Source organism: Octodon degus, unplaced genomic scaffold, assembly GCF_000260255.1.
Source record: "Octodon degus isolate 3935 unplaced genomic scaffold, OctDeg1.0 scaffold00016, whole genome shotgun sequence".
NCBI classification, from domain to species: domain Eukaryota; kingdom Metazoa; phylum Chordata; class Mammalia; order Rodentia; family Octodontidae; genus Octodon; species Octodon degus.
In genome coordinates, this window is record NW_004524592.1 from 10,567,764 (window position 1) to 10,584,953 (window position 17,190).

The window sequence follows — 17,190 nt, forward strand, 5'->3', positions numbered from 1 at the left end:
CAAACAAAGTACATTTCAAATATTCTGCCCAATTCTGGGTTTCTGTCTTGGACTGTGAACATCTAGTTTTTGCTCTTGTTGTGTAAAGAGAACATTAGGGTCGCTGTAAAACTACACCACATGCACAGACCAGCAAGCGGTCAATCTCCACAGAGTAGGAGGCCACAGCTTCCAATGCTATGTAAGCAAAAAGGCCAGCATGAGTAGTGATCCCTGATATTTGCTCTACGTGAGTGACACGGAGTTTGGTATTAAAGGAGGAAGGCAGAGTATTTAGGGTTGTATGTGTGATTGCATAGTTGTGTGGATACACAGTCAATTACATCCTGTGCAAACAAGCAGTTCTACTTTCAGTCACCTAACCTCATCCATAAAAACAGAGATTAGCTGCACACAAATCATGTACTAAGAAACAGTGAAACAAAACAAAGAACCAGAACCAAAATTCAAAGTCATAGTTTTTTAAGGTCTGGTCCTGGGCTCTTTGGCCTCTTTTTCCCACAGTACTGGGGACTGAAGCATGCTAGGCAAGTGCCCAACTACCGAAACATATACCCAGCTCTCTCTGACCTTAACAAATCTCCTCCTTCAGGAAGAGAGAAAACTTCATTCTCTAACCCTGTTGAACAACTGCAAAATCACAGCATCTTATCAAAGATAAATACTATGAGAGAGAGGCTAGTGCTACTAATGAGGCACGACTTGAGTTGTACTAAAAGCAAATTTAAAAAAGGTAGCAGACACAACAAAAAACAAAACAAATCTACTGAATGTGTTGAGGGAAAAAGGAAGAAGACCAACATACGCGGGAGGGGTAATTTTTTCTAAACATGACAATACAACATAATTCACAACAACCCAATCTACAGTTCAGATTTTCAAATTATGGCGGCAAATACTGGGAAGGAAACATACTTCAAATATAAAGTGCCATTGTTTAAGACCTTAAAATCATTCTTTTCAGAACACTAAATTAACTTAAGCACATTATTTTATACTGAGAAATTGTACAAAAAACATAAAATGGATACTAAGTGAACAGCTGTTAATTTTTTAAAATTATAATGTGAAATATGGGAAAAATTTTTGAAAGGCTTTTGTATGTGTTATGGCATAATTGCTAGTTATGGGGCAAGAGATTTCTCCAGATATTTAAATAGATACAGGGGCTGGGGAGATAGCTCAGTGGAATAAGCGCTTGCCTGGCAAACACAAGGGCCTGAGTTCAATCCCCAGTTCCGCAAAAAAATAAAATAAATAAGTAGATAGATAGATAGATAGATAGATAGATAGATAGATAGATAGATAGATAGATAGATAGATACAGTCTGTTAATCTCCACTGGGAAAGAGTAACCTCCTTCAAACTTTTAACTGATAAATATTCCTAACACAGAGCAAGATAAAAGAAAGCTGAAAAATTAGTTTTTTCAGAAATATCCCTACCTACCTCTTCTCCCTAACTCTTGCTATGTCTAGTTCTTTGGGGTTTTGTTTGTTTGTTTGTTTTGTTTTGTTTGGTGGAACCGAGTATTGAACTCAGGCCCTTGCGCTTGCCAGGGAAGCTCTTATTCCACTGAGCCATTTCCCCAGCCCTACTTTACTTCTGATACAATGAAAACCACATAAAGATCCACTGGATTCTGCATTATGATACAGAACAGAGTTGCCTCTTTAGTACTGGCTCAGCATGTTTTCAATTTGGCTGAATTAATCAAGTGGCCTTCGGGTGGGTAGATTTTTAGAGCACACATACTTAAGAATGGAGATTGTAGTTGCTTTTCATAGCTACATGGAATTTATCACGTCACTAAAAACAAAAAGCAAAAAACAAAACAAAAAAAAAACCTTTCTGGGACCTGTGGAAGCCTATTGTGTAGCTTTACATCAATATGTAGTTATCATGTAATTGTATTTTTTCATTTATTCATTTACTTGTTTATTTACTATTTATTAACTGCCCCACCCCCAGGTATTAAGCTGAATGCATAAGGATGTACCTTAGTTTTCTTCTCATCTTACCAAACCTGAAGCCAGAGCTCTTAAGGCTTCCAGCTAACACCACAGCCTTCACATGAGGTATTTAACTTTGCTTTCTCTTTGACACAATCACCTCTCATTATAATGCATCTTGTGGGCCCTGCTCACTACCTGACAGTGTGTTTTCATGTTCATTTCAGTTATGGGTTTACAATTTCTACCCTTGCTCCCTGCTGATCTGTACTAACAGGTGGAATTTCTGATCCATATGTAATCTTGTAAAATGTTCCTTTTTCTAAGATTCTCTCTCTATAGACTTCCTCCATGGGCAAGTCACACTACAGATATTTAGGAAGTGTGTTCTTTTAAAACCAAATGGCTGTTTTCTTTGTATTTCTGAAATACTGCCCTATTTCACTCACGTGATTGCAATGTCAAAAGTGGAAAAAATTCTGTATGCCTTAATATTTCAGAGGCAAGAGGCAATAGAAGCTATCACTGGTCTTATAGACCAAAGTTCTTTCTGTAAGAATTTATTGCACAAAAACTTAGAAGGAGAAATAATACTAAAAAAACTTATTACACTTCACAGTATAATATTGGTATTACAATCAAATACTTTATATTGCTCCAAGTTTCATTATATTAGGCATGTCTTTGCTCTCCTTACTGTTTCAATGAAATTAGAAAAATAAAGTCACTTTTTAATATACTGGGACAAATGTCTGAATTGATTCTTATTTCGCTAAGAATATTAAGCCAGGGGCTCGTGGTAGAGCTCAGTGTTAAATACCTGCCTAACACACATGAGGTTCTGGGTGATATTCACAAAAAGAATGTTATTTCAAAGTATGTTTTCAATGATAATACCAAATTTTTCTGCACTCAAACTCATAGTTACTAAAATATTTTAAAACCTAGCAATTCCTTCAATTATTGACAAGACCATGATTAATGAGAAAAAATGACCAGATAACATACAGATAAACACAAACACAATCATATATGATGATAATCATAGCACCTCATATCTAGTAATGTGAATCATAAAATCAAAGATTTGTATACTCACAAAGAAAGTTATCAAAAGGACAGATGCAAAAAGTAAATGTAAACACTAAATTATACTCATTAAGTAATTATTAAAATGTAGAAAACAGTTCAAAATCCTAAATTCTAACAATACAACAGCTTTTCTTTAATTCCATATTCAGCCCCAATGACAGGTCATTGGCCAGTGAATAAGCTTAATCTCTGCCTGCTTTCACTCTTTCTGCTCCTTACTGTACCCACAGAACTAGCATAATAACTTAATTCAGCTTTCAATGATGGTGTGTGGTGTAACAGAAAAAAAAAAAAAAAAAACACTGGGCTCAAGCTCAGGTGATTAAATTTTATTTTTGGCTCTATCACTAATTAGCTGTTAAGCCTGATAATTAAGTTAGTTTTCTCATTTATAAAACAATTGGGTCTGTAGTGAACTGCCTCAAGGGCCCTTTTCATCTCTGATTTGATAAGGATGGTCTTGATGGAAGGGCCTGGCCAAAGCTTGGAGCAATGTCTCTGCCCCTAGCGTGTATCACTGAAAACACTTTCCATGATCCAATTTCTTCTCTTCCCTGGTGTGAGGATGCTACAGTAAGCTCAAATGAGAAGCGCTCCCCTGTATTCCACTAGAATCACTGTGCAAAGATACCTACAATTTGCCAAAAATCAAGGACATTGGATATCGACCTCCGTACAACAAGTGGAAATTCTTTTGAATAGAGTTAAAATGTATTTGACCCTCACAGAAAATAATTTCTTTCAGTGATTTCCATGGAAACAAGTTGAGAGAAGAGGGACAAAAGAATGTTAATGTATGGAATAAATGGCAGTGTAGAAAAATGAAGGAAATAATCTGTAATAGAAAAGCTTTTTGAAAATCCTTACTCAGAAGCCTGGTGGAGTAGCTCATGGCAGAGCACTTGACTAGCAAGGTATGAGACTCTGAGCTCAATTCCTGTCCCGCAAACAAAGAAAGATAATTCTTATTTACAGAGTTGGGCTTTGAGATCCTATTTATCTTTTGCTAATTTTTGTTTGAGAAGTTCAAGTGACACTCCAACAGGTTCAATTCTGGGTCCACTATGAGCAACCACCTCAAGGGCAACGACTAAGATGGCATTGACTACATGGATGTTCTGAGTATCTACCCAAAGGGAGATACTGAATTTTTTATTCTTCCAGGAACTTATAACTAAAACTGACAGTTGGGGATATCAGTTCATTTCAGACATTCTCAAATCATAATATAATGATTTAATAGAAAGGAGTCCCAGAATTCATTTTATTTTTCCCAATCTGTTCTTGATCCAAAAGGCTGCTGTGCAATTTAATGTCCAGATTCATTTTTTAAAAAAATTAAGAAATATTTTATTGTGGTTCTTCAGTTTTTCTGCATATCAAGAAAGCACATTAAGTAAGAATATTTATAATACGCTCTCACTGCAGCTGTACAGAACACGTTTCCCATGGGTTTGACCAGCTAAGTCTTATGAGTGCCACTTAAAATGTGGCAAGCACTGGAGAAGGCCCAGATACTGTGCTGAACAAAGCAAGTGCTGCCAACCAATCACATCTTGAGAAACAAGATACCATGTGTGGTTATTGAGAAAAGCTTGGAACCTCACGCACTACAGAACCAACAGTCAGAACAGTACTGCTGCATTGATCTTGTGAGCCCATTAGCTGAAGACAACACAGTAAACAGATATAAATAAACAAAATCAGCAGTAAAATGCAGCACTTCAGTTCTTCTACATATTCTCAGAAGGAAGTAATAAGATATGTACTGACTTCCACTATATGCCAAACATGCACCCTCTTTTACACTTTAGACAGTCGATAAATGGATAAAAATAAAAGCAAAGTGCATTCTCTTTATGTGTTCTCGTAACCATAACCATTTTAGGATTTAAAAATAAAATCCTAAAATCTACAATAAAATTTTAAAAGTTTGAATTCTATTCTTTCCCATTTCACTAATACATTAAAAGATTTTCTGACACAGTTGAAAATATATAGTCATTACTATTGAAATTATTTAGTTGTACTAAAACTGCTTGGTTTTTCTGGAAATCTAATGACTTACAAAAATAATTGATCTTCATTTATATTAACTGATGACTCCTTTTCAATTTAATCCACATAATTAGAAATTCAGAAGAATGTTAACTGATACCAACGGATGACTTTATTCTAATGATTCACTGTCTTCCCTAAGTTTAAAAAAGAAAAACTTGCAACAGAAAAGAGATATGCCAGAATGCTTATATTCGTTACGTATGAGTTACAGAATCAAGGATGATTATTGCTGGTTTTTAAATCTTTTCTGCAATGAACAAGTTTTCTATTCTAGAAATTTTTCTACCACAAATACACATGACTTGCATTATCAAAACAGGTGCTTTTTTTCTTAAAGACAACTGAGAATGCCACCATATTAAATAGGAGAAAATGAAACAAAAGGTAGTAAGTAGAGTCTCCTCCAGCACACAATATTTGCTTTATGTCCCCAAAGTTAACTTTTTGGGGGACGGGTGTGAATATGATAATCTCTCAAATGGAATTTTAATATCCTGGACATATTAAGCAAATTCGTGAAATGGTTTTGTCCCACCTACTGGCACAGAACAATCTGTGTGTATTCAAACCAGCCCAGGGGCCGGAGAGATGGCTCAGTAGAAGAAGCGCTTGCCAGGCAAGCGCAAGGGCCTGAGCTCAATCCCTGGTTCTGCCAAAAAAGAAAACAAAAACAAAAACAAAAACAAACAAAAAACAAATCAGCCCAAATCTCATCAAGTACTCCAGCTACCAAGCTTTCTCTGTTTATGGAGTCACATTTTCCTATACAGACTACACTAATGCACACTTAATTTAAACAAGCTTTTACCCAAAACAAAGCTGATCAGCGTGATACTATTCCTGTATGCGCTTTTCTAATTGAAGGAGAAAAATACGGCAGTTATTTAGAGACTACTGAGAGCAGTATCATGAAAAAGAAGCTGACATATAATGTCATTACTATATTTCAAAATTAATCCTGGCTGGGTACAGTGGCACACATCTCTAATTCCAAGACTCTATGAGGCTGAGAGAGGAAAATTGCAAGTTTTCACCCCAGCCTAAAACCTTGTCTCAACAAGTATAAAGAAAGAGGGCTGGGGACATAGCCTAGTGTGAAGGCACAGGGTCCAACCCCTAGAACCACACACACACACACAATTTGGTTCTAGTATTCCTTGGTTTCTTAGGTAGAATGTCTTAGATGCTGTGGTAAGACTATTCCTACATATAATGGAAGAGCTCGAAGTCTGAGATAAGGGTCCTGATCCCACATGACCTCTAGCTACCTGAGCAACTTAGTATGTCACCTAACCTCAGGGCCCAGGCATCCTCAATCACACAGTCGGAGGGCAATATTAGGTGGCCACTGAGACTCCTAATTCTAAAATTCTAATTTCTCTCCTACAAAGATATGGACCATTCATGTTTTCTCTTAAGAACTAAAGTTCTTCCCTATCAAATAAGAGTATTTCAAAGGAGCATGGAAGTCTACAACTCTTTCTGGAGGGACACAAATATTGAGGAATAAAAAGAGACTCCATCTACTAGAAAACTTAGACAAATATATAAAATCACTAGCATCTTATGATTATGGAAAAATAAAGATAATTAAAGGAGGAAAGGAAACTGGATTAAAGGCTATTTGTAATTTTACTTCTTAACCTCAGTTCTAGGCTAGAAGAATTCAAACACATTTTGAAAAACACAATAGACACAGGAAACTTATTTATGCAGTAAGATGAGTTACATATTTTAATGGAAAAAATAGATATTCTTATATGCCTAGATGCAGTATGCAATGAATTGAAACTGAAATCACACAAACCCTTAGGTCCTTCGTCCTTAGGTGGGTGAAGATTCCTAACTGGATCCCGGATGCTACAATCCGTCCCTGCCCACGTGAAGTCGCAGATGCAGGTGGCTTCGTTACTACACACCTGCGAAGGAAGAAGAACAGAGATCGGGCAATTACATGGTGCCATGTGGGACAGTAACAATAAATGTACAGGACGAATGGGCAAGAGGGGAGCTTTACAGATTGCTTGGAATGTCCTTCAAGTTCCCATGCTTTCAGCGAAGACAGGGGTTAACAATACACATCAAATAACTATCTTTTTTCTGTTAATTATAGAAAAAATAAAAGTTAAAAAGAAGAAAACTGTTAAATGTGTGTTATTTATACTACTGTTTATGTACACAAATGTTTAATGAAGTCGTTTTTAGAAACTATTACTTCTAGAAACATATGGAAAAACATCCATACAATGTTAAGAGACATTCCTGGCAATAAAAGGCCATGAGCTATAAGACACCAGCTCACTGCATGAGCCTCTCCCTGCCAATCAAGTCCACTCGGTGGCACTTTTCCTGCCAAACAAGGACACACACACACACACACACACACACACACACACACACAGAAACACATCCCTGCCAGGCCATGGATCAGCTCCTTATCCGTGAGCCAGGCTAAAGACCCTGGAGTGACCTTTGTCTTCTCTCTTTGGGGACCATGTAGCGAGGCTAGAATGGACTTGCAATTTAGATAAAATAACTAACCATTTGCAAGCTAAAGAGAAGGGAGTTTAAATCCTTCTCCCTCTGAAATACTTCCAGAAACAGGTATCAGAGATGATTATCAAATTTACAAGTTGAATATGAAATGTTTCAATACCACAGTCACCATTAATGCACCTGAAAAGAAGTGGAGGTCCAGTTGGAAAGAAGCCAACGCCTTTTTATTCATTAAATGCTATATTTTTAGAGCGATAACTGCAATTCCTGAAAAGTCTGTTCAGTGATTTTAAAGTTAAAGTTAACAATTACTGAACACTTAATCTGTGACAAGCACCTATGCTAAGTACTTCACATACAGCACCTTTTAAATCCTCATTCCAGCATGCTGAAGGCTGAGAGAGGGTAAGGGATTTTTATAAAATCACTGTACTAACAAGAAGAGACAGGACTCAAACCAATGACTCTGTCTACCCCCAAATCCATGCTCTTATGTCACCATACTACACTGTCTCCTCACAAGCCTCTGCTTCAACCAACGCAAAACCCTGGGTCATCACTGGACCCACGTTTCTGGGACCTTCCCACTGTCTACTCTGTGTCACTCTCCTATCTACCTATTTTGCACTACTTTTACCGTCATTCCAGGATGTCTCTTCTGTATTATTCTTCCCGTTTTTCTTATGTTTCTCTTTTTTCCATTTCTGATGTCTATATAAATTGTGAAATATCTTCCTTTTTCTGGTCCAATTTATTTTTCATTTTTAAAATTAATTTTATAGTTACATTCTAGACACATTGTAACGTTCGTCATATGGAATTCTGTTCCTGTATATGATGTATCCTGAGTCTCCTTTTTCCCATCCCCTTCCCTCCTTCAACCTTTTCTCCCTCCTCATTTAAAACAGCTTTGTTTCCATTTTTTTCTTCTATTAAATAACTATGAAAACTTGATATAATGCTTACATTTTCCAGTAAGAAAACCTTGCCCGCTCTGTTCACAGAATAAAAGATATAGGCAGATATGACTAGAAACAGCATTTTCTCTTGGGCTGACAAAAGTTCAAGCATGCAAATATCACTCAGGTTCCAACATTGAGTCTAGTGTGACCTTCCACACGCAGACCCTCAGCATGTGCTTACTTAGTAGCTGGGTGGGAGCTCCTGAGGTAATTCGTTTTGCTCTCTGCACAACAGCCACATGGGGTCTTTATTTCCTCTAGGCACCATATCAATTTTCTTCTACCTTTTAAATGTTGTGATGGTTCATTTTGTGTGCCAACTTGGCTTGCTATGGAATGCCCAATTACACATTGTTTTCAGACATGGCTATCATTTGTGAGCCTGGTTCTGTATATAACTGGCATCGGAACCAATGAAATCCATTAGGTAGATGCTCTTCTTTATGCAGGTGAGCATGGCCCAACCCACTGAGAAGCTGAACTGACCAATAAGGAGGAGAAAGAGAAATTCACCCCCATTTCCCCTGCTTCTCTGCTTGAACTGGAACATCTCATCTCACGCTCTCCAGCCCTAGGACTGCAATTTACACCATTGGCTCTGCTGGTTCTCAGGCCTTTAGATGTAGACTGAATTTTAGATGGTTTCCCAGATCTCCATTTTTCTTAATGTGAGTGATGAAGATGGAGCCCAGAGCCTTCCACATGCTTACCACACACTCTACCACTGAGCTTCCTTCCCAGTGTTGTTATATTTTATGTTTAGGTAGATATCGCTAAATTGCTTGGGCCAAAAGTGAATTTATAATCCTCTTGCCTCATCTTCCAAACATAACTGGGATTATAGGCCCATGTGCCTGGTTTGGATCTCCATTTTTACAGACCGCTAATTGTGAGTCTTCTCAACCCTCATAATTATCTGAGCCAATTTCTTATAAAGTATTCCTTTTGTAGATGTATAGATAGATAGATAGATAGATAGATAGATAGATAGATAGATAGATAGACAGACAAATAGATCTACTGTCTATCTGCAGAATCCTACTATAGATATTAAATTATATCTGAAAAATATGGAGACTACAAATAGCCGCTGCTACAAGAAACAGCAACAAAATATTAATATCTGGTTTCTTCTTAGCAGAAAAAGGCACTAAGAAAATAACCATAATTAGTACATAGATACTGGCAACAGTTATATGAAAATAGCTGAAGTGAACTTTCAGGATGCCAGGCAGAGAGGAGTTTGAGCTGGAAGATTGGTGCTTACTTACCCCATGGCCTGAACAGACTTTACCCTTGGAATCCAGTGGACAGCTGCTCATGTTTAGGGCTTGAATCTGTAGGCACTTCCGATCTAAACACATCATGGACGGGCCACATGGTGTGCCATCTTCTACATAACCCACATCTGTATCATCATCTAAGACTACATGAGCACCGCTAAAAGGAGAAAGATACCCACACAACCATTAGCACTGTAATTATAAATAAAATATCAGCGTGAATGAGCTTGCTCTTCATGAAACTGAAGATCTGAGAGTGGACAGGGGTTTCTCCTGGCATCTTTCTACTCTTTGCTTCCTCTTTTCCTTAATCAAGAAAAACTGCCATCTGCATACATTTGTCCTAACTCTTCACATGTTTTCAAACACCCAATATTAAGACTAGGGAGGAGCATTTGTATAAGAACAAAAGCAGCAAAATTGCTGTTCGCTCTCTAAGGCTTCCAGATGTGGCAGTGTAGAAAAACAGATGATGAGCAAAAACAGTAAATGAAAGTATTATGAAAATTATTATTTTTCTTCAGAGAATTAGATTATTCATAATTGCAAAAAAATAAACTAGTTCTCTATTGATATTTCTAAAATTTCAAAAGAACAACTTGAATTTGAGTGATAATCAATGCTATCATTACTGACAGTATCTTGCTGAATATTTTACAGGTAGGCTAATTTATAAAATAACTTAACTAGGACATTAAAGATAAGTGGAAATGTACACATACAAAGAAAGCTGTGTGCAATAAAGTAACTACTTTTCAAGACTATAAGTTCACTCCAAGAATGGGAACTGCTTGTAGAGTCTTTTAAAAAGAGAGGAAAAGGGGCCAGGGAGATGGCTCAGTGGAATAAGCGCTTCCCTGGCAAGCGCAAGGGCCTGAGTTCAATCCCCGATTCCACCAAAAAAAAAAAAAAAAGAGAGAGAGAGAGAGAGAGGAAAACAGCAATCATTTGTCTGAGACAATATTATCTAATTTGAAAGTCAATCAATTATTAAAATTATTTTGCATAATTCCAAATTTATATTTACTCATAGAAGATGAAGGTGTGGCCTTCTAGGGATGCTGTAAATAAAGGTGCAGATGCTGAAGGCTATTTTGTAGGGAATCCCCAAAGTGGCTACACCACAGCAGCATCTTTGAGTAAGAAAGTGGTATCTTAGAACCACAGAGAGGTGAACCTTGCTTGGACTATGACTCTAGAACCTAAAAAGACAATGAGGCTCACAACTGTGTCTTTTACCCACAAAATAACTGAATATGGAATGTGTGCTGACAACTATTAATAGTATAATAAATATCTTGTACATATGATCAGGTATGTGATAAACTATACTCTAAACCAGACATGTGCTACATAAATTATAGCCTAAAACCCTTTCTACATCATTAAAATAAAACATATATTATGTACAAATTGTGAAGTTTCTTTTTTAAATTAATTTTATTGAGAAACAAATAGCAATGAGACAGTTTCAAAACCGATTAATAGGACAGTTTCAATAATTAATACACTGCATATCATTGTCTTTGTAGTGGTTATTCATAGTACAAGAAGCAGACATGATATCCTGTCCCAACACTATTAGTGTAAATCTTTCTTCTCATTGAATTAAGAGAAAGTAGCTGTATATCTATTGTAACTATTTTGTATATACAGATACAAAATGGTCCTTCATTAGTATCCCCTTTTTTGTTTAGTTTTGTCAGAGATAGGTATTCCATTGTCATTTAAATATTGTGTGTGCATGAATTCAGCAAAATAATCCAATATACTCCAGTAGTGTGACATGTTTTAATACTCAAAAAAATTTTAAATGTATTTAGTACAGGGTCTATAGGGTCTCACTACACAGATCGGACTCATGGTGATCCTCTTGTTTTCAGCCTCCCAAGTGCTGGGATTACAGGTACATGCCATGCCCAGTCTCAGTTGCCATCTCAGGTTGCCAGGGGCAGGGCCAGTATGGCACACAGGGGATCAAACCCCAATCTCTACATCTGCCTAAGTAGGCGCCCTAATCTGCTGAGCTATCTGGCCAGCCCTCAGTGCTCAAAATTTTAATCATGGGTTCAAATGAACGCAGATTGGACATTTCTATCAAAGAATCTGAAATCTGAAATGCTCCAAAATCTGAAACTTTTGGGACAGTAATGATATCACAGTAGAACATTTGACCATGTACTACATGTTCCCTTATGTGGAAATTAAAGAAAGTAGACATGATTATAAGGGATCTGGAAGAGTTCTGGGGGTGGATGAGGACGGTGGAAGAGCAGTAACTGTAGATAAGCCGTTCACACTCTGCAGACAGCCATCACAGTGAGCTCCATGAGCAGGCACAATTTAAACTCTGTTTATAAAAATAAATTTAAAATATTAACTAAAAACTCTATGCTGATATAAATAAACTAAAAAATACACTAAATCTACTTTCAGCAATATGTGTAAAGCATATATGTATATGTATATATAAAATATAAATGAATTTCCAAGATATCTCACTATGTATAAGCAAACATCCCAAAAACCCAGAATACTTTTGGTCCCAAGAATCTGTGATAGAGGACACTCAATCTGTACTAGTTCTACTTGTAAGATTATGATTTGAAAGAATGCTTCACTAGAAATAACTTGCATAATTTTCAGCAAATGGAATTTGCAATCAGTAACTACCTTTTTAAAATATACTACCTTTTTAAGTGACTCTCAATATGAAAGGGAAGTCAACTTTCTTCTAGTAATAATTAGAAAAATTTTGATTTTTTAAAAAAATTGGGTATTTGCAATTTGTAATTCTCCTGTTTCATGAGGTTTTCCAACATTCTGTATGTTACCTGCAGTCAATAACTCGGCCTTGATGGTAGAAGGAGGTTGGGATGATCTCTCCGTGAAGTTGACCAATACGGGGCACTCGAGTAAGATTGGTACAAAGTAAAAATCCACAGAACACATCACTAAACATAATAGAAAAAGAAAGGAAAGATAGATCAAGACAATAGGAATTGAACTCAAAAAATAAAACTATTCAGTTCACATATAAATGAACATAAACATATATTCATAATGTTTAAACATGTTCTTTTCTTTGAAATAAAAATATTTGTTCACATAGTTAGACTTGCTTATGACCCTCTTCTTTCTGTCAAGAAAAACACAGATCTGTTTGGGGCAGGGAAGCAAACAGCCCTGAAGATGGACTACAACAGGCTTAAGCTAGTCACGGAGCTTCCGTTTCTTGCACACGTTTCTGGGGTCCATCCCTCGCCCCCACTCTCTGGAGCTAAAAGCAGGCCAGGCTACAGTGCTGAGACAGAGTCAGCTAGTACACTGCTTACTGATTTTGTTACTGGATAAAAGGTTAAAGCTCAACAAGAGAAAGACCCTTTGTTCCCACCAATACTTTCTTCCTGTGAATGTGCAGTTTTTGCATTTATTTTATAATCACGACTTCACAAGCATCAGGACAAAGCTAACCATCCATGGGTTACAGAACAGAGAGCAGAAATCATCTCCATCCGTGGGAACATTATTAGATGACTCACCCACCATGGGGGCGCCTACTTCCAGTCTACTGGTTCAGTAAACAATGACTCTTCAAAAATGACTAAAGAACGGAAATATTACTTCATTAAAAAGTGAGTCATTGTCCGATAAATACATGAAAATGTTCTAAATTCCATTTAGGACCTGGGAATGCAAATTACAACAATGCATATTCACACTCACCAGAAAAGATAAAAGATCTGGCTAGATCAAATATTAGTGAGAAGATGGTACAACAAATTCTGATGTACATATGACTGATGGTAGGATTTTTACCCCACTTTTTTTCCCCATAATTTTATTGAGAAACAAATAGCAGTGAGACAGTTTCAAACCAAATTGGTATGACAGTTTCAATAATTAACACATTGCATACATTCTTCCTTGTGGTTTACCCCACTTTTAGAAAACATTTTAACACCATGTGTGACAATGAAACCCTTCACTCCCTATGACTTAGCACAATTGCTCCTGGGTGTAGACCTAAAGGAAATGGGCACAACTATGCACTCAGTTACATACAGAAGGATGCCAGCAGCACTATAGTTCCTAATGGGCAATGCACAGAAACAAACCAACTGTCCATCAACATGGAATAGAGAACTAAATTGTGGTGTGCTCACATACACATGTACAAAAAGAAAAAAACAATAATAAAAATGTGTGTGTATTTGTCAAGAATTCTGAAAATGCTGAACAAGAAAATTCTTAAAAGGCTGAAATTCAGAAGCAAAATATATAATACTGCAGAAGGATTAGGGATGAAACCTTGGGAAACAAAATTATAGAAAACCAAGAAAGTCATTGCCACAAAAGTCAGGATGAAGGGACCTTTGACAAAGACAGGGCGCCGACCTGGGGAAGGAAACATTTTCTCTGGGATGCACTCAGAGTCTAGGTCTTGAGCTAGATAGGAAATGCATGAGAGTTCACACTGTAAACATTTGGAGGAAAGTATAAGTGGGTGTTATTTACCTTATATTTCACAATTTTCTAAGGTTTCAGAAACATGTACTGATTTTCCTTAATTTACTGGGGATTGAATATTCTATTACCAGATAGTCACAAATTTCTTTTATATTCATCTAATCCAGTGCCTCCTAAATTAAAGTCATAGAGATACAGAGAAATGACTGGATTTGTTTAAGACACAAGCCTAATGAACAAAGCTAATCAAATTCAAAGCAGCCCAACCCATGGATTTTGACTACTTCAGGGTTTTCCCATTCTCTAGCACCTCAATAACCGAGCATCAACACCTTGGAACATCTACACTTCACTTGTAAAACATCAGATGGGAAGCTCTGTCCCCTTTTACTTTTATTTCATTTTAAAGATTTTTTTGGGGGGTGTTGGGAATTGAACTCAAGACCTTGTAATTGCTAGGCAGAGATTTATGATGCTGGGCTATATCCCCAACCCTTAATTTTAAAGAATTACACTCAAAGATCTATTGCTTTCCAAGGTCTCTTCCACCATCAAAGGCTACATACAATTGCAAAGTTTCTTAAGAATAGCACAGAGGAGCCCAGGAGATAGCTCAGTGGCATACGTGCCTGCTTGAAAAATGCAAGGCCCTGAGCTTGATCCCCAATACCAAAAAAAAAAAAAAAAAAAAAAAAAAAAAAAAACCCAGCACAGATAACTAACTAGAAAAATAAAACGTCTCTTAAATCCTTATTCTGCTTCAAAATAGGGAGAAGGATCCTCATTGCTATGGGAAGGAAGCAAAGGACCTTTCACCCATAACTTGATGATTTCAAAGTTCCAAGCCACTAAATTAACCTAAAGAACTGCATAACCACAATTCTAACTTTGCTCAACCAACCAAAGGAAAAGGAAACCAATATTCTCTGCAACAATCTCATTTTCTTGGGTAAATATATCTTTCAATATGCACTAACAAGGTGCTTTTTAGAAGGGATATCAGGTGACTAATATCAAAAGGGGCCCCATTTGGAAAACAATTTAAGATGTATGTCATATAAATTTTTGAATCCATTAAAAACTCTTGAATAAGTTATTGGGTCACAGGGTGCTGTACTCATCTATAGATAAATCTACTGATGTTCAGAGTTGAAGGTGCTATCAGGAAGTGGGGCACCTTGGAGTTGGGTCACTGGGGGCATGGCTTTAGTCAGCCTATCTTGGATGCTATCTTCCCTTGTTACGCTTTGGGACTGCCACAGGTTGAGCGGCTTTTCTCCACCAAGTCCTTCTTCCACATCATTTCTGCCTTGGAGTCAGTCAGCCATGCACTGAACCCTCTGAAACCATGAACCAAATAAAATGCTCCTCCTTTAAATTATGAATGTCAGCTATTTTGTCCTAGCAACAAAAAAGCGGCTAATACAATGTATTATTATTTTGCTTGGAAGAATCCCTCAAATATCCACTATCTACATAATTTGCTTTTTAAACTATATTAAAAAGTACATTTATAGGCCATATATTCCAGCAAAAGAAGATAAATGAAATGTAATTTTCATGTATAAAATTTGGGTAAAGTATTTCTTTAAAAGAAGAATCAAGTGACATACAATATATGATAAATTTTCTGACTTCTCCAGAAAAGATGACAGTTTAGTCTGTTATCATTTGACTCTACATATGCTAAAATATTCTTAAAATATATACTTTAAATTTGTGAATAGCCAAGTATTTATAAAACAGAAGTAATAGCTCAGCGGACTAAGTGCCTGCTTAGGCAAGCACAGGGACCTTGGTTTGATCCCTGGCACCACCTGCCACCCCAGCCCTGCCCCCAGGCATGCTGAGCCAGCCACAGAGTCTGGGAGTGGTGGCACAGGCCTGTAATTCCAGCACTGGGGAGGCTGAAAACAAGAGAAATCACTATGAGTCTAAGATGCATAGTGAGACCCTGTACCAAATACATTTAAAAAAGAAAAAACAGAAGCAGCATTTATTTGGGCTCATTCTGCATTTGCATCCGGGCTTCCCACTCACTGTTTGCTGCACTGGATCCATCGGTCTCCATCCTTCCCGCAGTTGCCCTTCTCAGTGCCTTCTGTATTCAGCTTTTCATAGCAGAACTTGTCAGACCCTGCAGCCTCTTTAGGAGACGGGCAAGAGAAGACAATTAACCTCAGTTCTTTCTGTTATCCATAGTTGGTAAGATGCCACTACATGTTTTAATAGCTGGTTCTCTGGGGAAAAATCCTGACATGTAGCATTTACCAATTTCTATGATATAAGTGCCACAGGGCTGATTTCAGCTACCAACATGCTGTACACTGGCCTCCCAAATCCTGAAAAATTCAACAAATGGCTCTTGTGAGCTAACTTTAAAAAACTCCAATACACTATTTTTAAAGAGAGAATCAAAATTCTTGTAAATATTCGTGAGTGGGTTTGAGGACAGGCAGTTGCAAGGCTCACGAGCAAGAACCAGTGAGGTGACATACAAAACATCTATCCACATTATTAATCCTGCCTTATATTAATATTAGAAGATTAATTATAAAGTCTTAGCCAGTTGAGATTTCATATTAGTACTTGGGTTTTGATATTTAAATCTTTTAAAATACCATGTAATCTGAAAACATCATATCATAGTGATATATGTGTGCCTATGTTTATAGCAGCACAACTTCTGATAGCCAAATCTTGGAACCAACCAAGATGCCCATCACCTGAGGAATGGATGAAAAAGATGTGGTATTTTTATACAATGGAGTATTACTCAGCTATAAAGAATGATAAACTTGAAGCCTTTATATTTAAGTGGCTACCACTTGAAGATATACTCATAAGTGAAATAAACCAGGCACATGTGTAAAT

At 37.0% G+C, this 17,190-nt stretch overlaps 1 protein-coding gene across 1 annotated transcript in view; it reads right to left on the minus strand.

The window, feature by feature from the left end:
- Adam23 (ADAM metallopeptidase domain 23) overlaps window positions 1-17,190 on the minus strand; it is a gene marked incomplete at its 5' end in the record, with an annotated part of 203,716 nt that overhangs the window by 13,262 nt on the left and 173,264 nt on the right. The window contains 4 exons of the mRNA XM_004626726.2: window positions 6,913-7,024; window positions 9,835-10,003; window positions 12,681-12,800; window positions 16,357-16,462. Coding sequence (XP_004626783.1) covers window positions 6,913-7,024; window positions 9,835-10,003; window positions 12,681-12,800; window positions 16,357-16,462 — 507 coding nt within the window. The remainder of the gene's footprint in view (window positions 1-6,912; window positions 7,025-9,834; window positions 10,004-12,680; window positions 12,801-16,356; window positions 16,463-17,190) is intronic.